Source organism: Pleuronectes platessa, chromosome 1 (assembly GCF_947347685.1).
Source record: "Pleuronectes platessa chromosome 1, fPlePla1.1, whole genome shotgun sequence".
Taxonomy (NCBI): Eukaryota; Metazoa; Chordata; class Actinopteri; order Pleuronectiformes; family Pleuronectidae; genus Pleuronectes; species Pleuronectes platessa.
The window spans coordinates 1,291,796-1,316,945 of NC_070626.1; the positions used below are offsets into that span (position 1 = coordinate 1,291,796).

At 41.9% G+C, this 25,150-nt stretch overlaps 1 protein-coding gene across 1 annotated transcript in view; it reads right to left on the reverse strand.

Moving 5' to 3' along the window:
• Positions 1-11,701: 11,701 nt before the first annotated feature.
• pdcd7 (programmed cell death 7) overlaps positions 11,702-25,150 on the reverse strand; it is a 33,160-nt gene continuing 19,711 nt past the window's right edge. Inside the window, exon 5 of the mRNA XM_053418376.1 lies at positions 11,702-13,558. Coding sequence (XP_053274351.1) covers positions 12,892-13,558 — 667 coding nt within the window. The 3' untranslated portion in view covers positions 11,702-12,891. The remainder of the gene's footprint in view (positions 13,559-25,150) is intronic.

The following is a 25,150-nucleotide window of genomic DNA, read 5'->3' on the forward strand; positions in this document are numbered from 1 at the left end:
AAAACTGTTCAGGTGACGCGAGGTTTTAGTCCTGATGGCCCGGAACCTTTTTCCGGACGGTAGTCTCTGGAACAGGTGGTGAGCGGGATGGGAAGGATCAGCAATGATCTTGCGGGCTCTCCTACTGGTCCTGGAGTGGAACAGGTCTATGAGAGCCGGCAGGTCACAGCCGATGACCTTCTCAGCTGACCGGATGATCCGCTGCAGTCTGCCCTTGGCCTTGGCAGTGGAGGCAGCAAACCAGACGGTGATGGATGAGGTGAGGATGGACTCAATGATGGCTGTGTAGAAGTCAACCATCACTTTCCGCGGCATGCTGAATTTCCTCAGTTGCCGCAGGAAGAACATCCTCTGCTGGGCCTTCTTGATGATGGAGGTGATGTTCTCCGCCCATCTCAGGTCCTGTGCGATGATCGTCCCCAGGAATCTGAATGACTCCACTGTTTTAACTGGGGAGTTGCACATGGTGAGAGGGACGGTTTGAGCTGGGCTCCTCCTGAAATCTGCTACCATCTCTACAGTTTTTAAAGCGTTCAGCTCCAGGTGGTTCTGGCTGCACCAGGAAGCCAGGCTGTTTACTTCCTCTCTGTAGGCGGCCTCGTCCCCATTGGAAATTAATCCAATAAGGGTTGTGTCGTCAGCAAACTTAAGAAGTTTTACATGACTTAAGTATAAATAAATAAATGTATAAATAAATACAGAAATAAATAAATAAGGAAATAAATATATTTATAAACATTTATTTATTTATACTGTAGAGTCCTCGCTTACAGAGGACAAGGAACTTCTTCGTCGTTTTACAACTTTTTTTTACATTTACACGAACATGTGCAGTTCTCGCTTCACTCCATCACTCGCACCATCAAAAACAACTTCACTTCCTTGTGCCTGATGGCCATCATTATATGTAAATAAACAGTCGACAATGACTGCCACACACAAAGAAGGTCTCTCTAAGGTCGTATTCACTATTCGAAGTACAAACAAATAGAATAAAAGAGCTAAAAGAACTGCTAAGCAGAATGACTGATGACAATCACACTGACATGGTTAAAAGGGGCGAGAGACTAACAAAGCAGACTTGACTAAAAGCATGCACTTTTGAGTTCCTATGAGCAAAGAGAAACATGCAAAAATCAAAGACCTTTGATTGAATCAGTTAAAATGTAACGGGTTTGATGCATTCTCAAATGTTGAATCCCATATTTAATAATGAGGCGGATTACAGACCTCCAAGTATATAAGTGTGGCTGATGAGATACCTGACCCAAAGCCTGACACTGATTGGATATTTCATAGGTAAAAGTAAATTTAAAGTAATCTTTCTGAGAAGACAATGGAGACAGCAGGACTTCACCCTGTGGGTGAGGCATTCCATATCAGTTTCTACCTGAGAAAAATCACTATTGCTTTCCATGATTTCTGTTACAAGTGTGATTTCTAATAATCAGACAGTGGATTTTTAGCCTAATAAGTTCTCCTTTGTTGCTTTAATTTCTGAAAAAATTAAGATATTCTAAATGATTTACAGGACGGTTATCTTTTGGGGATTACTTATATATAACAATTAGTATTCAATTCAAATATTTAATTCCCAGATTAACTTTATGTTTGAGCTTGTCTTTTGTTTAAAAATGTTGTTAATGTTCCTACTTTATGTTATTATTAAAGGTTTCTTATACCAGGGGTGTGAAGGTCTAAAGCCCCGGGTCAGCTGGTAATTTCTCCAATAATTTAGTAATTATACAAGATTGAGTGTTTGGCTTTTAAAGGTTAAATTAGAGCCGGGGTGGGGAACATCTGGTAAGACAGTTTGATCTGATCCTGCGAGGCAATTAATTAACAAAAACAAAGTAGATGGAGGAAAAGCTGGAATACTAATCTAATTATCCAATCACAGTTACTGAGATGGTAACATATATGCTGTGCCAAACGTTAAATATTTATTCTAGAGCTATATTTGTTAACAGGACTAGAGAGTTCATTACATCTCTTGTTTTGGTTGTGAGTGGTTTATTTTATTTATGTTTTAAAAAATATGTTATCGAGACAGGCCAACCTGTATTGGTTTTGTATTTTAAGTGTTTATTTGTCCGCCTCTGTATGAAAAGTGATTTCTGTTTAATTATTACCTTGTGTTTGTTTGTATATGAGTTGTTTGCTTTTTGTTTTTTCAGTTTAGTCTTTTTGAGATCCTTTCTGTTTATTTTATTTACCTGTTAAACACATTTATCATTAAAATGACACTTTTTATTTAATACTCTGCTTCAGTGTTGGTGTTTATTGTTAAAGTGTAAAGTGAGCGAAGGTCAGAGGGGAAGTGAGGCGGAAACAGACTCCGACACATACAGTGCTGTGAAAAAGTATTTGCCCCCTTCCTAATTTTTTATTTTTTTTGCATATTTGTCACACTTAACAAAACAAATTTTAATATTAGACAAAGATAACCCGAGTAAATACAAGATGCATTTTTTAAATGATGTTTTCATTTATTAAGGGAAAAATCTATCCAAACCTACTTAGCTCTCTGTGAAAAAGTAATTGCCCCCTAAACCTAATAACTGGTTGTGCCACCCTTGGCGGCTTGTTTAAGGTCATGCCACAGCATCTCAATCGGATTTAAGTCCGGACTTTGACTAGGCCACTCCAAAACCTTCATTAGTTTTTTTGAGCCATTCAGAGGTGGACTTGCTGGTGTGTTTCGGATCATTATCCTGCTGCTTAACCCAAGTGCGCTTGAGCTTGAGGTCACGAACTGATGGCCAGACATTCTCCTTCAGGATTTTCTGGTAGAGAGCAGAATTCATGGTTCCATCAATTATGGCAAGTCGTCCAGGTCCTGAAGCTGCAAACCAGCCCCAGAACATCACACTACCACCACCATGTTTGACTGTTGGTATGATGTGGTTTTTCTGAAATGCGGTGTTAGTTTTACACCAGATGTAACAGGACCCACACCTTCCAAAAAGTTCAACTTTTGTTTCGTCAGTCCACAGAATATTTGCCCAAAAGTCTTGGGGATCATCAAGATGTTTTTTGGCAAATGTGAGACGAGGCCTTAGTGTTCTTTTTGGTCAGCAGTGGCCTACGCCTTGGAACTCTCCCATGGATGCCATTTTTGCCCAGTGTCTTTCTTATCGCTGAATCATGAACACTGACCTAAACTGAGGCAAGTGAGGCCTGCAGTTCCGTTCAGTTATCTCTTGTCTTTTATGACCTCCTGGATGACTCGTCGATGCGCTCTTGGAGTAATTTTGGTAGGCCGGCCACTCCTGGGAAGGTTCACCACTGTTCCAAGTCTTCTCCATTTGTGGATAATGGCTCTCACCGTAGTTCGCTGAAGTCCCAAAGCCTTAGAAATGGCTTTGTAACCCTTTCCAGACTGATACATATCAATTACTTTGTTTCTCATCTGTTTTTGAATTTCTTTAGATCGCGGCACGATGTGTTGCTTTTTAAGATCTTTTAGCCACCTCACTTTGTCAGACAGGTTCTATTTAGGTGATTTCTTGATTCAACAGGTCTCGCAGTAATCAGGCCCGGATGTGGTTAGTGAAAGTGAACTCAGCTTTCCCAAAAATGGGGTTACTCAAAGTTCATTCATGATTTATCAAGGGGGGGCAATTACTTTTTCACATAGGGCCAGGTAGGTTTTGATTGCTTTTTTCTCTTAATAAACAAAATCATCATTTAAAAACTGCATTTTGTATTTAATTGGGTTATCTTTGTCTAATATTAAAATGTGTTTGATGATCTGATACATTTAAATGTGACAAATATGCAAAAATATAATAAACCAGGAAGGGGGCAAATACTTTTTCACAGCACTGTACAGGTCGACCGGACTTTTAATGAGCGTCTGTTCTGGAGCAGCTGGTTATAATTATGCAGCAGCAGCACATCGCTAAGACAATGAACGTAGCAGAAAACATTAAAATAGATTATGTTATGTCTCGGCCTCGATGCATAGTCGCTCACTTCCGCGAGACGGACGGCTGTCCTGGCCGCAGCAGCTCAACTATGGCTTCCCTGTTCTGTTGCGCCCCGCCCACAGTCAGTATCTCATAATTATGAGAAACTAAGTCATAATAATGAGATACTAAGTCATAATAATGAGATACTAAGTCATAATTATGAGATACTATCTCAAAGTAATGAGATGTTACATTTTGTGTTCTATCTATTCAAACGAGTTTCATGACTTCATGATCAAAGACTGATTAATTGAATTATATGTAAATTTGCTCTGATGGAGGAGGTAGTGTTTGCTTTTGTTCATCCCAAAGGAGGTCAGGGACATGGAATATCTAGGGCCTCCATTGCAGAAGCGGCAGGTGGGAGCTGTGGTATGAAGGTCATGCCTGTTGAGGTGGCATCCTAAAAACATGGACATCACCAGTCAGGCCAGATGTCAGGCTAAAGAAACGGGTCTTCTGAGCTTGTTTGTGTGTGGGGTTAATCCTTAAAAAAAGCTTTAGCTAAAACAGGATAATTTTAGCAGCGTTACTTTCCCAGTTATGTTAATATGTCATTGTAGAGATAAAATCACACTTCTAATTTACCTGACAACTGCGATGCCCACAACTGCAGGGAGTCTGCGAAGTTTATTTAGGGACACTTTAGTAGCTCTCTCCCTCTTTCTCTCTCTCAACTGCCGGTCCTGTAAGGAAGTGAAGCGTGGGCACAGCAGGTGTGGACGCCAACTGTTCGCTGCGAGCCCGGAGTACAGCTGTGTGTCTGTGTGTGTATCACCGTCACTTTAAATGCACGCTGTAATCTCCTCCAGTCAGCGTGTACACACAAACTAATGGGAAAAATTCTTTACTTGTCAAGACAATAAGGACGGCGTGGATCTCTGCTTTATTGTAATGAATTGAAGGGCTGTCATAAAAAATTCTCTATTTAGGATTTCTTTCTGATTAATTTGTTTTGTTTCTGGATTCTTTCTTTTATTTTATTTTGTCCTTTATTCTATGGGCAACGTAGAATATGGTTGACGGGTACTGTGCAATCTTGGTGTAATGGCTTGAATATTGGTGAGTTAATGGCTCTGTAAACTAGAGGCCCTCTTCTGTTATTTCATTGTATAATATCGCTTCCAGTGAAAATCCACTGGTGCAATCACACCAGTGTTAGGATTCTTATAGTGTGCTGTTCTCGTTTTACACATAATTTAGCTTTGTTAAATTGGGTCTTGCGCTTTTAACTTCTCTCTTTAATCTGTTATTTATATCAAGTACATGCCAGTACTCTATACTTTGCACATGATCCTATGCTGTTGGATCAGTCTCTTTAAATCATGTGTCAGACTTGTATAAATTTTATATTTCTGGAATCATCAGCCTCCCGTCCCGTTTAATGTGGATAAAGTCCTGCTCACCACTATTGGCACCCCTAAATTTGTTGCATAACCTGTGCAATATCTTCAGAAATAAATGGAAATGTACCAAATTTATATCATCAGGATCTTTTAATTGGAGGTCCAAAGTAAATTAACAAAAAGATAGTTTTTTCAACTTGCATATTGTAATTTCAAAAAAGAAACAGAAAAAACATCACGTGCAGCAATAACGTCAACCCACTTTAATATTTGGTTGCACACCCTTTGGCAGTGATGACAGCCTACAAACGTTCCTTGTAGCCATCTATAAGCTTCTTGCACTTCTCAGCTGGTATTTTCTCCCACTCTTATCCCCAATAGCAGATTTCCGCTCACCCCAAAGATTTTCAATCGGATTGAGATCAGGACTCATTGCTGACCATTTTAAAACAGTCCATTTTTTCCTTTTCAACCATTCCTGCGTGCTTTGGGTCTTTGTCTTGCTGGGTAGGACATTTTGCTCTAAAATCTGCTGTGATACAGTCAAGGCCTTCAGTACCAGATGCAGCAAAGCAGCCCCACAGCATTATGGATCCTCCACCATGCTTAACTGTTGGTAGGGTGCTCTTTTCCTTGTAGGCGTCATTGCGCCGTCTGTAAACAAACTGTTGGTGTGCATTGCCAAAAAGCTCTATCTTTGTTTCATCTGTCCACAGAACATTTTCCCAGAAGGACTGCGGTTTGTCCAGGTACTCTTTGGCAAAGATCAGTCGTTCCTTTTTATGTCTTTTCCTCAACAATGGTGTCTTCCTTGGCCTTCGCCCATAAAGCCCTGTTTGGTTTAGTGTGCGAGGTATGGTACTTGTTGAAACCATGACTCCAGACTGTTCGTGGTTGGCCTTCAGGTCTTTGGATGTTTGAGGTAAGGTTTTTCCCACCATTCGCACCAACCTCAGAAGACTTCTCTCTTCATTTTTTCTCTTACACCCACGCCCAGGGAGCTTCTTGACAGTTCCATTCTTGGCAAACTTCTTATAACATTACGCACTGTTGAAACAGGAATACCAAGGTCTTTGGAGATGGCCTTATACCCTTTGGAGGTCTTGTGTATGCTAGTAATAGCCCTTCTGATGTCCTCAGACAGCTCCTTTGTCTTCACCATTGTCACAAAGGAACAGGGAATAACAAGTGGCTTTTTAAAAACACGGATGTAATAATTCATTGGCTAATTAATGTCACATGGGCACAGACAATTTATCACAGGTGATTCTCATTTGTGATTTACCACGGGTGAGTCATAATGTGTTTCCATACTGATCTACAGCAAAGGGTGTCAATATCAGTGACAACATAATATATAATATAATAATAGCTTACTCCTACAAGGCACCTGGTGGACCCTTGACGCCATCTCATCTACCTGCTGCGTGCAGACTGGCAAATCCAGTTATTTCTTTACAACACCAAAACAAGAAAAAAAGAGGATAAAGGAGCTTGGTCACTCTTTAACCATCTTTATTTTGCTTATGTTCATACAAGCACACACACAGGGAAGAAAAGAACAGTCTGTTGCATGCAAGGTAATGAAGCATAGACCTATAGACATCTCATTGCAATGGCTAATTAAAACAACAACCTTTAACTGGCCATTTCAGGGCATGCTCTCTATCCATTTTGCCCATTGTTCATTGAGTCAGAATTTATATGCTAAAAGAATTGAGTCTTAAGGGAATTGTAACCATGATAGAACCCCGCCTTAATTAAGACAAACTGCAAGGTGTGTTGACTAGTAACTTAAAGACTTGTTACAAAGTTAAAAAAAAAAATGTTGGTAGGGAGGAAAGGCAGGTTACTGGATAAATTTAAGACAGGAACCATTGAGGCTAAAACCCCACTAGTAAACAATACAATACAATTGTATTAGGGTGGTAAAGATGAGTTTAAATACACTAACAATAACTAGGGTGGTACAACCAAAGTTAATCTGTTCATTCGTGAAAAAAAAAAAATATGAATGGATTTAGCTTTTTATGAGAGAATATATCACAATAGAATGACACTATTAGTTGGTCTCCACTTGGGTTCTGTTAATACTGCATCTCATCAGGTAGTCCAGAGCCATCATTAGACCTTAATACATATGTGGATGTTATCACATGAACATTGTGACACTGTTTTTCTCCTCACTATGCTGTAGTGAGTTAAATGCAGTTATCACATCATCACTTTTTAGGTCTGAAATACAGAATTTTGGTCTGACAACTTGGTAATTATTTAGTCAATTTTGTCATTATTTCAAGAAAACTCAGGCCTCTCTTCATCTAACAGTATATGGAATTATTCTTGGTATTTATTAATACAGTTAGAGTGTGCTGGTCCAGTCTGATGCAAGTAGATTTGTCTTATTTCCATGTCCTCCATAGGAGGGATAAGGGATGGGAGCTTTGATTGACACCTGTGAGTTTAATTCTGTCTCTTATTGACATTACTTACAGTGATCTGTCTCACTATGTGTGCAGAGTGGAAACCCAGTCCTGGTGTGACGGGGGGTCTGGGAGGATCCAGCTCTGAGGAACCAGAGATCCATCAGGATGATCCGCTTCAACCGTAAACACATCCCACTCTCTCCTTCAAAAAACAATACAAAAAACATATTACAGTCCAAACTATATTTGGTTGTCATTCGCATACGAATGATATGATATCCCATTAAAACGGCTGATGACGTTTCCTAATGGGAGCATGTAGAGCGAAAATAGTATGGTACCAAGAATGGACCTTGTGGCATTCCGCAGTTGGGCCAAGGATGAGGGGTTATTTCCAATGGAAACTGACATTTATCTATCTAAGAGATATAACTTGAATATGCCGATATGCCGACGCATTGCGTTAGCCTATTGATCAGAATGTTATGATCAATAGTGTAAAATGCAACACTGATGTCAAGGAGCAGTAAAACGGTGCAATCACCAGCAATGGCAGAAATTGATAAATCATTAGTAATTTTAAGGAGGGCGGTTTCCATAAGGTGTCGTTTGCACTCTGGAATTTGTCATTTTTTATTATTCTCTAAGATATCTAGCAGTTGGGTCGAAACCACCTTTTTAAGAATTTTGCCTTTAAATTTGGCTTTTTTCAATAAAGGCTGAATGGTGGCTTTCTAAAAAAAAAAATTCAGGGATTTAGACAGAAGAACAATTGAGAATTCTAAGAAGTCTAGGGCCAATAGTACTGATTACTTCTTTTAGGACTGATTTGGGTAAGATGTCGAGAGGGCTTGACGACGAATGCATCTGCAACACAGTGTCGATAAAATGAGGAAGTGAAAAATTCTACTGTGGAAACTTCTAGTGAACATGTTTGTCCGGGATAAAATTCATCACTATGAGTGGTTGATTATAAAAGATATGCGTAACTTATTTATGATAGAATCAGAACCTGAGGGAAAGTAACAGCACAGACCAACCCCCCCATGATGCCACAATATCAACACTGATCATCACATAATGATAATTTTATTATTTTTTCAGAGCAGCACTTGCATAGTCCCGCTTGCTCTTTTCCTGTCTCTTTCTCTTGCCCTCTTACATAAACGGTTTTAGAAAAACCTTTGACAAGCATCTGACACTATGTATGACCTTAAACACAGCCTCTAAAAAGTTTAATTAAACTCGAAAAGAAATGCACTCATTCAGCTAAGCATGTTTAATTGATCATGTGTGACTAATCAATGAAAAGCGTCCAACATACAGGTTAAGCCGATACGTGTTTAGCCCATACTGAATAAATCTTTGATTGCAAGTAGTGCTGGCCAATAAAACGATATAACGTTGATGGAACTCATCTCATCCATGTTTTGGTGAAACAGCGAACGATAATGAGCATAGCGCTGTGCCGAACCAATCGTGTGGCTGGAATAGAGTTACACAGCACAGAGTGTAGGAGGAAGAGCAGCACACTTACTAATGTTTGGGCTCCTGCATTGAGGTGGCAGACTCAAGAAAGTATGAACAAATTTAAGACACTGGGAAAAGATAATGTAGATAATTCTAACACGAATACTAAGACAAGTGCATTATGGGAATGGTTCAGCCAACTTTCTCGGGGCGAAAAATATTGCAAATAATAGGGATGGCAAGCCGTTCGTTATGGTAGATAGCATAAAATAATGTGTACTTCCACTAAGATTAAACCTAGAGCATTGCATTGTCTCACAGTCATATCTATCAGAGCTCAGGTTGAAGTTGTCAAAATAACACTTTGACTGTATGTTTTGTTCGTCACCCACATTGCGTTGGCTAGGCAAGGCAGAAAAAGCCTGAAATTCCTTGACGGTTGTTATGTTCCTGGAGTAAAGTCCAAGGGTCCAAGAATAATAATGAACTAAAAACAACTTGCTAAAAGAGGAAATCGACACTGACTAGCAGCAGTAACACTTGAACTCAAAACCACAACCTAAAACAAACTAAAGACTCTCTCCACTACGGCTCCATCGATGTGTATGGGATCATGACCCCCCCTCTCTGCAGCTTCCTGAAGTTCATGATCATCTCCTTGGTCTTGCAGACGTTGAGAGACAGGTTGTTATTTTGGCACCATGTTACCAAGCCCTTTACCTCATCTCTATAAGCGGTCTCATCGTTGTTAGAGATGAGACCCAGGATGGTAGTGTCGTCCGCAAATTTAAGGATGATTACCGGGTACCTGAGGGGCCCCGGTACTCAGAGTCAGTGAAGAGGAGGTGTGGTTGCCCATTCTCACCACCTGGGGTCTACTTGTCAGGAAGTCCAGAATCCAGTTGCACCGGGAGATTTTAAGACCCAGGCTCCTGAGCTTAGGGCCCAGCTTGGTAGGCACAATAGTGTTGAATGCTGAGCTGTAGTCTACAAACAGCATCCTCACATACACTACCGTTTAAAAGTTTGGGGTCACCAGCCAATTTCGTGTTTTCCATGAAAACTCACACTTAAATTTATCAAATGAGTTGCAAAATGAATCGAAAATATAGTCAAGACATTGACAAGGTTAGAAATAATGATTTTTATTTGAAATATTAATTTTGTTCTTCAAACTTTGCTTTCGTCAAAGAATGATCCATTTGCAGCAATTACAGCATTGCAGACTCTTCCAACATCTTTTCGCCTGTTCTGCATCTCAAAAATGTTTTTCTGTTTGATCCAAACACTTCAAACTTTGATTTGTCTGTCCATAACACTTTTTTCCAATCTTCCTCTGTCCAATGTCCAGTGTTCTTTTGCCCATATCAATCTTTTCTTTTTATTGGCCAGTCTCAGATATTTTCTTTGCAACTCTGCCTAGAAGGCCAGAATCCCGGAGTTACCTCTTCACTGTAGACGTTGACACTGGCGTTTTGAGGGTACCATTTTAAGAAGCTGCCAGTTGAGGAACTGTGAGGCGTCTATTTCTCAAACTAGAGACAATACTTGTCGTCTTGTTGAGTTGTGCACCGGGATCTTCCACATCTCTTTCTACTCTGGTTAAAGCCTGTTTGTGCTGTTCTCTGAAGGGAGTAGTACACACCGTTGTAGGAAAGTTTGCGAAGTTGCTTCGCAATTTCTCGAATGGAATAGCCTTAATTTCTAAGAACAAGAATAGACTTGTGAGTTTCAGATGAAAGTTCTAATTTTCTGGCCATTTTGAGAGTATAATCGAACCCACAAATGTGATGCTCCAGATACTCAACTAGCTCAAAGGAAGGCCAGTTTTATAGCTTCTCTCACCAGCTAAACAGTTTTCAGCTGTGCTAACATAATTGCACAAGGGTTTTTAAGGGTTTTCTAATCTCCCATAAGTCTTCTATGCGATTAGCAAACACAATGTACTAGGGATGCACCGATTTATCGGCCGAACATCGGTAGCGGCCGATATTCGCCTCGTTTACTGATATCGGCTTATCGGTAATAAACTTGACTTTCACCGATATCATTGGCCGATGTTCATATTTGTGGTAAAACCGCTGGGCACGTGCCGCGGCTGGGGGAGCAGTCCCTCCGTCGCCCTCCTCTCTGCGCCGCCGGAGGCTCAGTGTGCGGCACCGGGAGGTGCTCATCCGGTGGCACCTCACGGCGTCACTGGTGGGGGGGCTTTCTTTCTCTTGTACCGCGGGGCGGTGTCCATCGCCGGCGCGGAAGGCGGGCCGTTGGAGGGGACCGGGTACGCGGTCAGCGGCGGCCACTCTGGACGCGTGTCGGGCCCTTCTCGCGGATCACCTCAGCTACGGCGACCGCTGGGGGAACCCTCCGGCTGGCGTCCAGCAGCTGACTGAAAACTGGTGAGGACCAGGGGAATCCGACTGTTTAATTAAAACAAGCATCGCGAAGGGCCACGGTGGGTGTTGACGCGATGTGATTTCTGCCCGACACTAAAAACAGGTAAAACTGAGGAGGGCTTGTTAAGTTATCTTGACTCACGCAGTGTAACTTGGTGTAAAAAAGTATGAGCGTAGCGTCTGTTTAAGTACTTTATTCTCATGTGCACCGGCTCTATTCATCCGTCTCATGCACAGGTAACAAGGGAACTGACAACATACGTCATACACACAGAAGCCGTAACACATCTAATAAACGGGCAATACTGCTACCGTAAATCAATGAGAAGAGCGTTCTCTATAATGATACTTTAACAGGGCCGTTTTAGACAGGGTAAAAAGGTACTGTTTTAAATTACCCTTGTGGTATTTTGACCAAAATATGTTACAGACATTTCATTAAGATCCCAAGGCACCATTTCAACTTGCGGTAAAATGGGCATAATATGTCTCTGTTAAATAAAGTTTAGTTAAATCAAAGATTGTTTCATAAATCTGATTCAATCTGTGCTCATTAAAAGATAAGAGTGATGAAGGGCTGACATTTTTTTAAATAGTGCTTTCTAAATAATGATTTAATTATTTTTCTGGCACAAAAGGGTGAATGATTAACAACAAAAAGAAAATAAACAAATATCGGTATCGGCTATCGGCCAGATTGTTATTTTAAATATCGGTATCGGCCAAGAATTTCCATATCGAAGCATTCCTACAATGTACCATTAGAACACTGGAGTGATAGTTCCTGGAAATGGGCCTTTATACACGTATGTAGATATTTCTTTAAAAAACAGTTTCAACCTAGAATAGTCATTTACCACATTAACAAAGTATAGAGTGTATTTCTGATTAATTTAATGTTATCTATTTTCTTTGAAAAATAAGGACATTTCTAAGTGACCCTAAACTTTTGAACGGTAGTGTATGTGTAACCCTTCCCCAGGTTGGAGAGGGTGTGCGTTGTCAGGGCGATGGCCTCATTGCGGGCGGCTGTGGCTGAGTGGTAGAGTGGTCGTCCTCCAACCTGAAGGTCGGCAGTTTGATCCCCAGTCTGACCCACCTGCATGCCGAAGTGTCCTTGGGCAAGATGCTGAACCCCGAATGGCCCCCCATAAAATAACTAAGTGCTGCAAATAGATGCACTGTATGAATGTGTGTGTGAATGGGTTAATGTAGAACTGTACTGTAAAGCGCTTTGAGTGGTCATCAAGACTAGAAAAGCGCTATATAAATACAAAGCCATTTACCATTTATCTGTGGATCTGTTTCGGCGGTATGCAAAATGAAAGGGGTCTAGGGTGTTCGGAAGTGTAGAGCAGATACGGGTTTTGACCAGCTGCTCGAAACACTTCATAATGGTGGAGGTCAGTGCAACAGGTCGGTAGTCATTTAAACAGGTGATGAATGGTTTCTTACGTATGGGGATGATGGTGGCCTGCTTGGAGCAGGTGGGGACTGTTGACAGATGTAGCGAGATATTGAATATGGAGGTGAATACCTCCACTAGCTGGTGGGCGCACCCCCCGAGGACGCGGCCTAGAACTCCATCGGGCCCAGATGACTTTCGAGGGTTCACTCTTTGAAGCTCTCGCCTCACGTCAGCCACGGTCAGGGACAGAGTGCTGTCTTCTCGGTCCTCGGCCAGATCATCACTGCTATTTCTCCCTTTATAGCATGTGATGTGTCGCAGGCCACCCCAGAAGCGCCGGGGGTCAGAGCTGAGGTAGTTGGATTCCAGCTTGTCTCTGTAGTCTCTTTTTCCATCTCTGATGGCCCTCCGTAGGTCACATCTGGTGTTCTTCAAATCCTCCGAGTCACCAGAGTTATAGGCAGAGGACCGTGCTCTGGGCTTAGCACGGACATTACCATTTACCCAGGGCTTTTGGTTTGGGAAAGTCCTACCACTGACCCTAGGGACGACATCATCGATGTATTTGGAGATATATGCAGAGACATTGTCTGTGTATTCATTAATGTCTCCATCCGCTGCAACACAGAACATCTGCCAATCTGTTGTTTCAAAGCAGTTGTGGAGAGTGCTAATTGATTCATTACTCCAGCATTGAGCTGCCTGAATCTGTTTTAGAGACACACATTTAACTGAAGCAAACAGCAATTCAGATAAATCAACATCCTGTGCCTTTTTACTGACCTGGGCTCTAGTCAGAACGCTAACTTTAAAAAAATCGGGAAAAATCTGAGCCAGATCATAATATTTTAAGTTAGAATATCAATAAAACATCAGGGGCAGGATAAACTTTACCTCCTGCTATATTGTTTCCCATGATGAAATCCACACCATCAACATTAAAAAATGAGCAGATGGCCACTGGGAAGAAACCAGTTTGGTCGGTACATAAATACGGTGGAGAGCTGTGAGGACTGTGAGCCGCCGGTATCGCATAGCACCGTCAATGGGCGCGGGTCATATGCCTCCCCTTTGAGAGACACAAATCTTTAAAAGATGAAAGGTTTAAACCAAAATCATCTGGCACTTTGGGAGCGGCGGCCGGGCCAACCATAGTGACCGTTTTAACTAACCCCAATCCCTTTGGCTGCTGCTTGGAAACGGCCACCAGCTGCTTCTGCCTGCAGGCTGCACAGTCTGCAATCAAGTTACCAGGATTAGGACATTGGATTGTGCCACCAGTTTTCTGGTAAGAGTCACATTAAGTAGAATCAAGGTGGTCACTTTCTGCTCATTTAAAAAAATTATAGTACGCACAGGCACACAATTATGTGGTCCTCCAACATCATCAGCTCAACAACAGAGGCCAAATCATTAGCCTTATGCTCTACACCAGGGGTATTCAACTAAAATTTAAAGAGGTCCAGTTATAGAAAATATCGTGAACCAAAGGTCTTGAGGATCATAATGTCTAACTATTTAGTTTGATATATATTTAAGTAGTCTAGTAGTTGTATCAGCATCTACATGTACTCACTACCTGACTGACAAATCAAATGAATTCAGTATGATTCAAAATCTTTTTGACAATATTTATTGTCACGCTACGTAGAACTGAACACACATGCATGATTGCAGATATTTATAATGTTCTCTCATTAACTAAATAAAAGTAGGGCTGCATTTCAAAATAAGAGAAATAAATAAAATATAAAAATTGTGTAGTTCGAAAAAAGGGCTAAACTTCAGAAAATGTTTATAAAGAGAGCAAAAGCTATAATTAAAAATGTTCTGTTTCACATCTTGACTCAAAAGTCTCAACCAATTTTACAGATAATAAATCTCAACACATCTTAACAATCTAAACATCAGCTAAAAAACAAATAACCGCGTGAGACCAGTTTGACAGGTTAACGCGACAGTGACTCCCGTTCCGCGCTACCTGTAGCAAAGGGACTAAAACCAGTTTCGTACCTCATTCCGCTCGGCGAGGGGTGTTAAACAAGGATAAACCATCCGTAAGATATGGAAACCGTACAGCTGGCGTCCTGTCGTTTCCTGCTGTTACTGTCATGAAGACGCAGCTGTACAGAAGGTGTTTATGTCTCAGGCTCAGACCGGAAGCGAGAGATTTGGTGTGTCTATTAAATCTGTCCGCTCCGTTGTTTATTACAATAAATAGGTCTAAAAAATATGTTTGTGTTTGACTGTTCAGTACTGTTCATATTCATTACATCTAAGAAGCAGACATAAAATTTACTTAAGTTACTTTCCCTAGTCACTAATTACTTTTGATATACAGTAACTGTTGAAGTAATTAAATTACCTTTAAAAGAAGGAACAAGTAACTAATTACTAATTTTCAGTAACTTGCCCAACGCTGCTTATATCCTACTCCCCCACTTTTTTCGTCTTTTGCTCGCATTTTCTCCTTCACACTCCTCTGTTTCTCTCCCTTTCTCCGTCTCACTCATCTGTCTCTCAACTTTCTCCGGCTCAGTCGTCTGTATTTCTCCCTTTGTTTTCCCTACCTGTAGAACGCCTGGAATGCACAGACTTGATTGGCTGAGTAGTTTCAATTGGGATGGCTTATCTTGCATGCAATTGGTCTGTGCGTTTCCTCATCCGCTAAACTATGGTGGCCCTGAGAGCTCAACGAACAGCAACTTAAGAAAACACATGCAAGTTGACAAAACACAAGCAAAGTAAGAAATATCTTCATCAATTTCACAACACAACACAACACATTACAGAAACGCGCAGCAAATAGACAAACGCCCTGCAAATAGACAAACGCGCAGCAAGTAGAGGAGAAAACACAAAAGTGTTTCCAGAGGAGAGCTAAAAGTGATGGACACTGCTGCCACAAAAACGTCCAATACACCATACAAATTCGGTTCCACACAGGGTTCGGCCACCCGCGGCTCTGGAGCCGAACGCGGCTCTTCAGCCCCTCTGCAGTGACTGTACAGTTCAGTGGTGTTCATATGTTTCGCAAACGCTGAACTTAACGAATCAGATTTCATATTATTAACGTGAACGTTACGATGAACGTGAGTGAACGTCACGTTAATTTTTTTAATCATCATCGTATCAGGCCATCATGAAATACCAGGAGCGGGCGAGTGTGTGTGTGTGTGTGTGTGTGTGTGTGTGTGTGTGTGTGTGTGTGTGTGTGTGTGTGTGTGTGTGTGTGTGTGCGTGTGTGTAGCGAGCGCTCCGGTCCCGGGCATAGACCGTATAGGTCCCTGGTCCCGGGGCTCCGACCCCGCCCACTCGCTCTTTTGATAGTAAAGGTTTCCTACCCCTGCACACTATGGACAATATATTGCCTCACAAACAGGGGCTTGCTTGTTAGCGCTGTTTATTCAGTTTAACAGGAGAAGACGGCATGTCTCTAGATCGGAACATCTTCCGTGATCAGATGGGTCTCTCCGAGTGAGTGGGCGGGGTCGGAGCGCCGCCACACACATACACACACACACACGCACGCACACGCACACGCTCACGCTCCTGGTATTTCACGATGGCCTGATACGGTGATGATTTAAAAAATTTACGTGACGTTCACTCACATTCATCGTTACGTTCACGTTAATAATATGAAAACTGATTCGTTAAGTTCAGCGTTCGCGAAACATATGCACAACACTGTACTATACAGCCACTGCAGAGGGGCTGAAGAGCCGCGTTCGGCTCCAGAGCCGCGGGTGGCCGAACCCTGTGTGGAACCGAATTTGTATGGTGTATTGGACGTTTTTGTGGCACCAGTGTCCATCACTTTTAGCTGTCCTCTGGAAACACTTCCGTTGTGTTTTCTCCTCTACTTGCTGCGCGTTTGTCTATTTACTGCGCGTTTCTCTATTTGCAGCGCGTTTGTCTATTTGCAGCACGTTTGTCTATTTGCGGGGCGTTTGTCTATTTGCTGCGCGTTTCTGTAATGTGTTGTGTTGTGTTGTGAAATTGATGAAGATGATTTCTTACTTTGCTTGTGTTTTGTCAACTTGCATGTGTTTTCTTAAGTTGCTGTTCGTTGAGCTCTCAGGGCCACCGTACTAAACCACTACCGTGAAGACTCCAAAAGCTGCGCTGGTTACAAATAGAAGCTCTCTCTCAAGTTTGAAATCATCTGTGTCTGTACGCCTCAGGCATAGCTCATACGCTCGCATAATGGCACCTTTAACCTTTTTATAGACAAGACTATCTTCCACTAAAAGTGAAGAGCAAGCTTCCTGAGCTTTATCTACCAACTTACAGTTACGTAGTTTGGCCCGAATGTCTTATCACGTCATGACCAATGCAAAGCAATTGCGATATGACTCACGGAATTAAATTTTTAATTTTTACTGACATCAAATGCAGCAGAACCTGACGTTAACTGCGTACCAGCAGAGATGCAACAGAATTTGACTGCAGCGCTTATTCAGAAATCTTAAAAGCAGTCTCTAACCATAACTCCCTCCAGAGTGGAATCTCTCTCCTCTAACTGAAGATGAGCCCAGCGCACCTTTAATCAAGCATCAAACCTGGAGCCAGGAGATGACTCCACAGGAAAGGGATCGTAATGCGGCAGTGTTTTGCTTCCATCCCACTGCTGTCACACAAACAACCAGCAAACATCAGCGTTAAGTCTGGTCTTAACAACAACAAACATTCCCTAGATCCTGCCTAATCACAACTTTACCTAACTATCTTCTGGAGCGAGCTGGGCTCGAGGCAACTTAAAAGTAGGGGTGCAACGATTAATTGACATAGCTGACAAAAATCGATGACAAAAATAGTCGCCTACAAATGTTTAAGTCGATGATTCATTGGATACGTCATAGCGCACTTTTTTCATGCCGTGAAGCTAAACTAAACGTAATTTTACCAAAGGTGCTGATGGAAATAGCTGAGGAGTAAGCCATCTCGCTCCCTTCCTATCTCTGAAAGTCGCGCATGTGCAATTGCGACAAAACATAGCACAACAGCGGCATCCGTTGCAACACCATCGCATACCAGAAAGTCTAAATATGAGAGAATTTCACCCTTAACCCTAGAACACTACCGTCGGGTGTTTTTTACCCAAGCGAGTGTGGTCATGGGATTTTCATTGGGTAGCTGCAGTCTGCTCACTGATGTCATAGAGGGTAGGCTAGTTTCCCTGCTCCCATCCCTGTTTTTTTCAATTGGCACGTGTTCGGGTGATTTTTACCAGACGTTAGTGATAGAGGGTAAAGTATTTGTTGAATATTATATAATTTGTAAATGATGCAGGGAGACTGTGCCTTCACCAGACATCTCCCAGGAACGGCTGGATCGAAGAATAAGTTCCCAGCTCTATAAAAACATTTTCACTAATTTTAGAGCCTTTTTATAGGGTCCCCCCATGATACCTTTTTTTGGTTTTATGAGGTGTTGTATTAGGGAAAATAAAAGATTACTTCAAATTGCAATGTATTGTTGTACATTCATATATTTTGATGAGAAGTATTTTTTAATCGGGTATATTATAACGGGTAAAATGTACCCGACGTTAGTGATGGTGTAACTAATTGTACATTAGTGTTTTAGGGTTAATATAGCCTGAAAAAAATGGAGCCACAATTATTATTTGATAACACAGGTTATAAAGTTATATATCTATAGTTATACAATATATATAAAAACTATAGTTTGTTGCATTTATTAAATTATAGAACGACAATAAAAAACTGTTGACATTTACCTGCTATTTTTACCTGTTACAAAAAAGGAAAACACCAAACTCTTATGAAGAGGAGAACAAAATACATGTGTAGGCCTACTTTGAAATAAATTAATCACAGAAAAATGCTTTTTTTGCTCATCTACAGCTTGGTTATTTTCAGCAGATGCTGTGTGCATGCTCTGGAAATGTCTTAAGCATAACATTTTTTGTTGTTTGCTAATTCCTCGCCATATATTAAGCATAAATGTAAGCAAACATAGTTGGCAGTGAAAGCAAATTAATCTGTCCATGCAGAATTAAACTCTCTTTTTTCCTCGCAGACTTTTCTTTTTTGGGATTTATCCCCGGTTAGTTTACTGAGGCCGGGTGTCGGAAACTGTAGATTAGCGACCTGCAGGGAAGAGCTCCGGGCCGTAGACTTAATAGGATGTGACGCATATTTTAGATGACGAAATATTAAAACAAACAAGAGGGGAGACTGGAGACGGACACAGAAGCTGAAGCTCTGTACAAACCAACTGTAGCGTCTGTTCTGATGAAGAAGCTGCTGCTCTGATCTCTGAGCAGCTGTGACCAGAGAAACTCTGTTTTCACGGTTTCCACTGATAAGAAGCAGCCGGTCAGTCACTGACCAGCTGCTTCACGTAAACGAGCTCTGATCGCACTCTGTGTGTCTCTTTGAGCGAGTGAGCGGGGCGGCGCCCCGGGGCCTGTGTGTTTTTGCGCTATCTGGGAGCATGCACGCATTAATAGACAATAAGTCAATTAATTGTTTCAATAATCGATAAATTGATCGACTATCAGAATAGTCGATCGTTGTAGCCCTACTTGAAAGGCAACTTCGCCGTTTGAGACCCTGAAATGCCTACCTCTGTCTGGGACCGATCTTCACCCAGATTTACTTCAAAAAAAAAAAAGGCAAAATAATAACGAGGTGCCTGAAGGGAAGACTGATTAGGTCCAGCTTGACACTCAGTTGTCTAGTCCAAGGAAGCTATGGAATGTTATGTTTAAGAAAGACTATCCAATTGACATCAAGATATCAACACCTACAAGAGCCAAAAAAACGGTAAAACATAACATTTTCAAGGTCCAATCATGTAAGTGGGCGTAGGGCTTGATTTACCAACAGTTTGCATGCGTAAAAATGTGTGCAAACTTCATTTCACCCGTAAAGAAAACATGAAAGCCGATCTACTAACGATGCACACTCAGTATTGCGTGAAAAATAACACACTGTTCATTTAGTACGTTTGCCTTAATGAATATGCAAATCGTGCATTTCTACCTGACCGCACAAAAAAGTTAAGATTTACACAGCCTGAAAATAATTGCCGTGATTTTAAATGCCATCAAAACACGAGGGTTCTCTATCTTGGACATACATTGTCCAATCGACTCCAAACTAGACATGTAAGACAACAGACCCGGCCTGATGACATCTCCACAGAAATTAAGACTTGAATGACAGCGCCCCCTGGTGACAACAGGAAGTGACATGTTTTATACTTTGATGAACTAATCCTGGATGCTTTACAATATACAGCTCAAAAGAGCTCAGGCAAGTCATTGGATCATGGTCAGAATTGTGACATTTCCTCAAACCGTGTAAACATAAAGGACACGATGTTGTCTTAACTCCAGTGTTCATAGTCCTATCACTACAAAACTTGTCACATGATAAGAGTACAAGCCTGAACAGCTCTAAGTGTCAATATTTCCTCAGTGTTATAGCACCACCTACTGATTTGCCATGAAACAGGAAGTACTTGGTTAATCCACTCTGCATTATCGAACCGGCTCCAAACTACTGACCTATGATCAAAATTCTGACCTTAACACATCCATATATTAATATTAGTTCAGGGTCATAGCGCCACCTACTGATCCGTGTGAAAATTACGTTGTGGTAACATTGTCCAATTGACACGAAATTGCTCACACTACATCAGAGCGCCTACTTGAACAGATCTATATGTCTGTATGTAATAATAGTGATGGCGCCATCTACTGGCAACAGGAAGTAAGCTTTGTTTTACAACCATCATTCGATTTACATACAATTTTCACAGTGTGATATGCAATTCGATAGCGTGGACCATAATGAGCAATTAACAGGCAAGGATCGACATCGCGTGATGGAAGCAGGAAGTGAAGCGTTTATCTTTCCGCAGTGCGCAGAACGCATGCAACGCGGATACGTGTGCTTGGTCATCGATTGCCCTCTCCACCGACCGCAACAGGCTTCAACATGCAGGTGCTCGGTCCCGCCAGTGCTACAACGTAGCCCTAGTTAGGGCCTGAGCACCGAATGGTGAGAGGCCCTATTGAAATTGTAAGGATTATTAGGGCCCGAGCACCGAATGGTGAGAGGAACTATTGAAACTGTAAGGATTATTCATATTATTCTCTGCCAAATGAATTGACTTTTTGAGGGCTTTAACATGCTGAACTTCTTACCAAACTTTGCAGAAAATTAGAAAGTGGTGAGAATGTACGTATTCTTGAGTAATTTGAAATGGGCGTGGTAAAATGGCTCAACAGCGCTCCCTGGAACCAGCCCCTAGGTTTCCCCTTGACCGATCTTCACCAAAATCGGAACATAGGTTTATCGTGACCAGTCATAACTAAAGTCACAAGGGGCATTATGAAAAACATAACAGGAATAACCGCCACTTTGGATTTGGTGGCCATTTTGGCCATATTCCACACTTTTACTTTGATGTACTCGTCCCAGGGCTTTCTTCAGATCAACTTCAAATTGATGAGTGTCATCCAACAAGATGGAGATAAAAACTGATTCAGAGATTGATCTTTCATCACACCGTGTGACCTTAGCGATGCGTCAAAGTTTGATTAAACGCCATCAAAACACGAGGTTCTGTATCTCGGACATACATCGTCCAATCGAGTCCAAACTAGACATGTAAGAAAACAGTCCCGGCCTGATGACATCTACACAGAAATTATTACTTGAAAACACAGCACCCCCTGGTGGTTACAGGTAGTGACATGTTTTATACTTTGATGCACTGCTCCTGGCTTCTTTACAATATACAGCTCAAAAGAGCTCAGTCAAGTCATTGGATCATGGTCAGAATTGTGACATTTCCTCAAACCGTGTAAACATTGATGTTGTCATTACTCCACTGTGCATTGTCCTATCACTACCAAACTTCTGTCACATGATCAGACTCCAAGCCTGAACAGCTCTATGTGTCAATATTTCCTCAGTGTCAGAGCGCCACCTACTGATTCGCCATGAAACAGGAAGTACTTTGTAAATCCACTTTGCATTATCCAACCAGCTCCGAACTCCTGACCTATAATCACAATTCTGACCTGAACAGCTATATATATTAATATTAGTTCAGGGTCGTAGCGCCACCTACTGATCAGTGTGGAAATTAAGTTGTGGTAACATTTTCCAATTAACACAAAATTGCTCCCGCTACAGGAGAGCACCTACTTGAACAGATCTGTATTTCTGTATGTAACAATAGAGATTGTGCCACCTACTGGCAACAGGAAGTTAGCTTTGTTTTACAACAATTACATAAAATTCTCACAGTGGGATGTGTTATTTGATAGCGTGGCCTGTAATGAGCAATTAGCAGGCAAGGATCGACATCGCGTGATGGACGCAGGAAGTGTAGCGTTTATCCTTGCCGCAATGCGTAAAACGCATGCAACGCGGAGACGTGCGCCTGGTCATCGATCGCTCTCTCCACCGACGGCAACAAGCTTCAACATGCGAGTGCTTGGATCGCCAGTGCTACAACATAGCCCTAGTTATGAGCTGTTTTTTAACTTTTCTTCTTCTTATGTAGTGCCATCTTCTCTTAATTTCATCGGTTGTGTTTTTTGTTTAAGCCACAGCATTTTTACTTTCTAGCAGATACTCTCCCATATCAAGTTTCTTTGAGTCATGGTAATATTTCTTTGCTGTAGCTCAACAATACGTTTGTTTGCTCTTCCACTAACACCTCAAATTCCATGGCATTAAATTTCGCTTTGCGCTTGCCATAATTGCTCTTCACAATGATCCATGTCCGAAACTAGTACCGCATGCAAAACGCTCATTTAAATGCTACTGCCTCTACCATGTTTGCACCTGTTATCATTCACGCATTTGTTTTAGTAGATCCCCCAAAAACGCCAACGAATCGATTATGCATTCTGTTATAATGCACACGTAATTTATCATCAATCAATCAATCAAATTGTATTTGTATAGCCCGTATTCACAAATTACAATTCATCTCATAGGGCTTTAACAGGGTGTGACATCCTCTGTCCTTAACCCTTAGCAAGAGTAAGGAAAAACTACTAAAAACCCTTTTAACAGGGTGAAAATGCGTAGAAACCTCAGAGAGAGCCACATGTGAGGGATCCCTCTCCCAGGACGGACAGAAGTGCAATAGATGCCACATGCAGGAAAACATCATCAAGATTAAAGTCTTCAAGATTAAAGTCTCTAGCAGCATTTGATGAGGGTAGACATCCCGAAGGACAACCCCAACATGACATGCCAAGCAGTCCCGCTGCAATCACAGTCCATGGTCAGCAACCATCCAGACCACGATCCACCATCCAGACCAGACGCCACTCCAGTCCTCAGTCACCGTCCACCGCCGCCCACCAGGACCCATCACGAGCCACCACCGCCCACCAGGACCCATCACGAGCCACCACCGCGGTCCTGGTCCACCGCCCGTGCCCAATGCCAACGCGACACAGGGTCCGCCACCAGCACCAGGATCAGCCCACATAACTCAGAATCCGCCACGCTGGATCCAACACTGCGACCCCCGGTGCGCGATCCACAAACCGCAATCCATGGTGCGGCCACAGAGGCCCTGGATCTGCGGGTGATAAAGCAAAGGGATTCCGGGGAATCCCTTTATTTGGGATAATCTCAGACTCTTTGTGGACCTGTGCATCCCCTCGGGCTGTGGAGCTTTACGGAGTCCCTGTGTCCATAGCCAGGTGGATTTCTTTCAATAAAACCATGTTTTTGTGATTTCCAGATTGCAGTCGCATGGAGTAAAAGCAACAAGTTGGTGCTCCTGCCTTCTTTCATCTTTCACCCCTTTATCCCTGAATTTCACAACCAAAGTGTTCCCTATTTAAAGCTTTTCGGCTACACTATAGAGGTGCGCCTCCAAATGGCTTCGAAGAGCGGCAGCTAGCTAGCTTAACAGTTGAGGCTATCTCCACGCTACTGGACCAGCACCGCAAGGCGCTGGCCGCAGACTTCAGGACCTCCTTCAATGTGCTCGAAACTAAATTTGAACAAGTCCAGTTCACGGTCGAGGATCATGGTCACACACCCGTCTCTCGGACGGTGAATAGTGTTGCGTTTTACTGTATTATGTGAGTGTCATCTTTATGCTCCTACTTTATTGTTATTGTATATACTCTTTCATACTCACAGAGAAATGAAATGGCAGTTTTCCCTTCCTGGTAAGGCCATATTCCCAGCAAAGCTGAAAGGTTAACCTAGGTTTTTATTTTTATTATGACAAAAACAGAGCTGAAGATGGTGTGTAGAGAGACAGGAAGATTGATTTTTGGTATACAACGGGTAGTTTAAAGAGCTTGCTGCTGTGTTTTTTGGCAGCTGTCTTGTTGCGGGATGTTAGAGTTAAGGTGTTCTCCCCTGTCCTGGTGGTCTTTACAAGCCTTGGTCTTCCATGGTACGCTCCAGATTTAATACTTCCCTTATGTATCCATTTTATGACGGAGCAGCACTTTCACTCTACCTTTCAGGCCAAGGATCTGAACGCATACTCTCTCATTCTGTGTTTGGATCCAGTGTTAGATCTTTCATCGCCTAACCCTGGAACTCTGAGTAAATCTGCTGAAATCATTTTTTTTTACATAAAATAATCCTAGTGATGTTTCCATGAGTGTGTGTCAGCTCAATTATACAAATTGTTGTTTTGTTTAGCCTAGAATGGGCCTTTTATACTGAAATACTTTATATTTACATCAGGGCAGGTCCTCTTTCTGGAGGCCGCCATGTATCTTTTAGTAGCCCAGAATGGAAAAACACTGTTTGAGATTTTATGAAAACTGAAGGTTACCAAAGGTTCTCTTTCTCTTTTACTTTCTCTCCGTATGATGTCATCTTGGAATCGCCGTCTTCTCTCAGCCCCACCCAGCTGGTACCAGTCTAGCCTCTGAACCCGGGACACAATGGATTTCCTGTAGAATTCTTTAAATTATTTTCTTTCCTGATTACCCCTCAACTAAGTTGTAATATAAAATGTTACCATTATATCACACTATATATTATCTCTGCTTATGAATTCCATTTCTGCTTGTGTAACTGCTAAGATGACATCCGGGCAACAAATCTGAGACTGTGCATGTCCCCCTCACCCAAGAGGTCGAAGATGC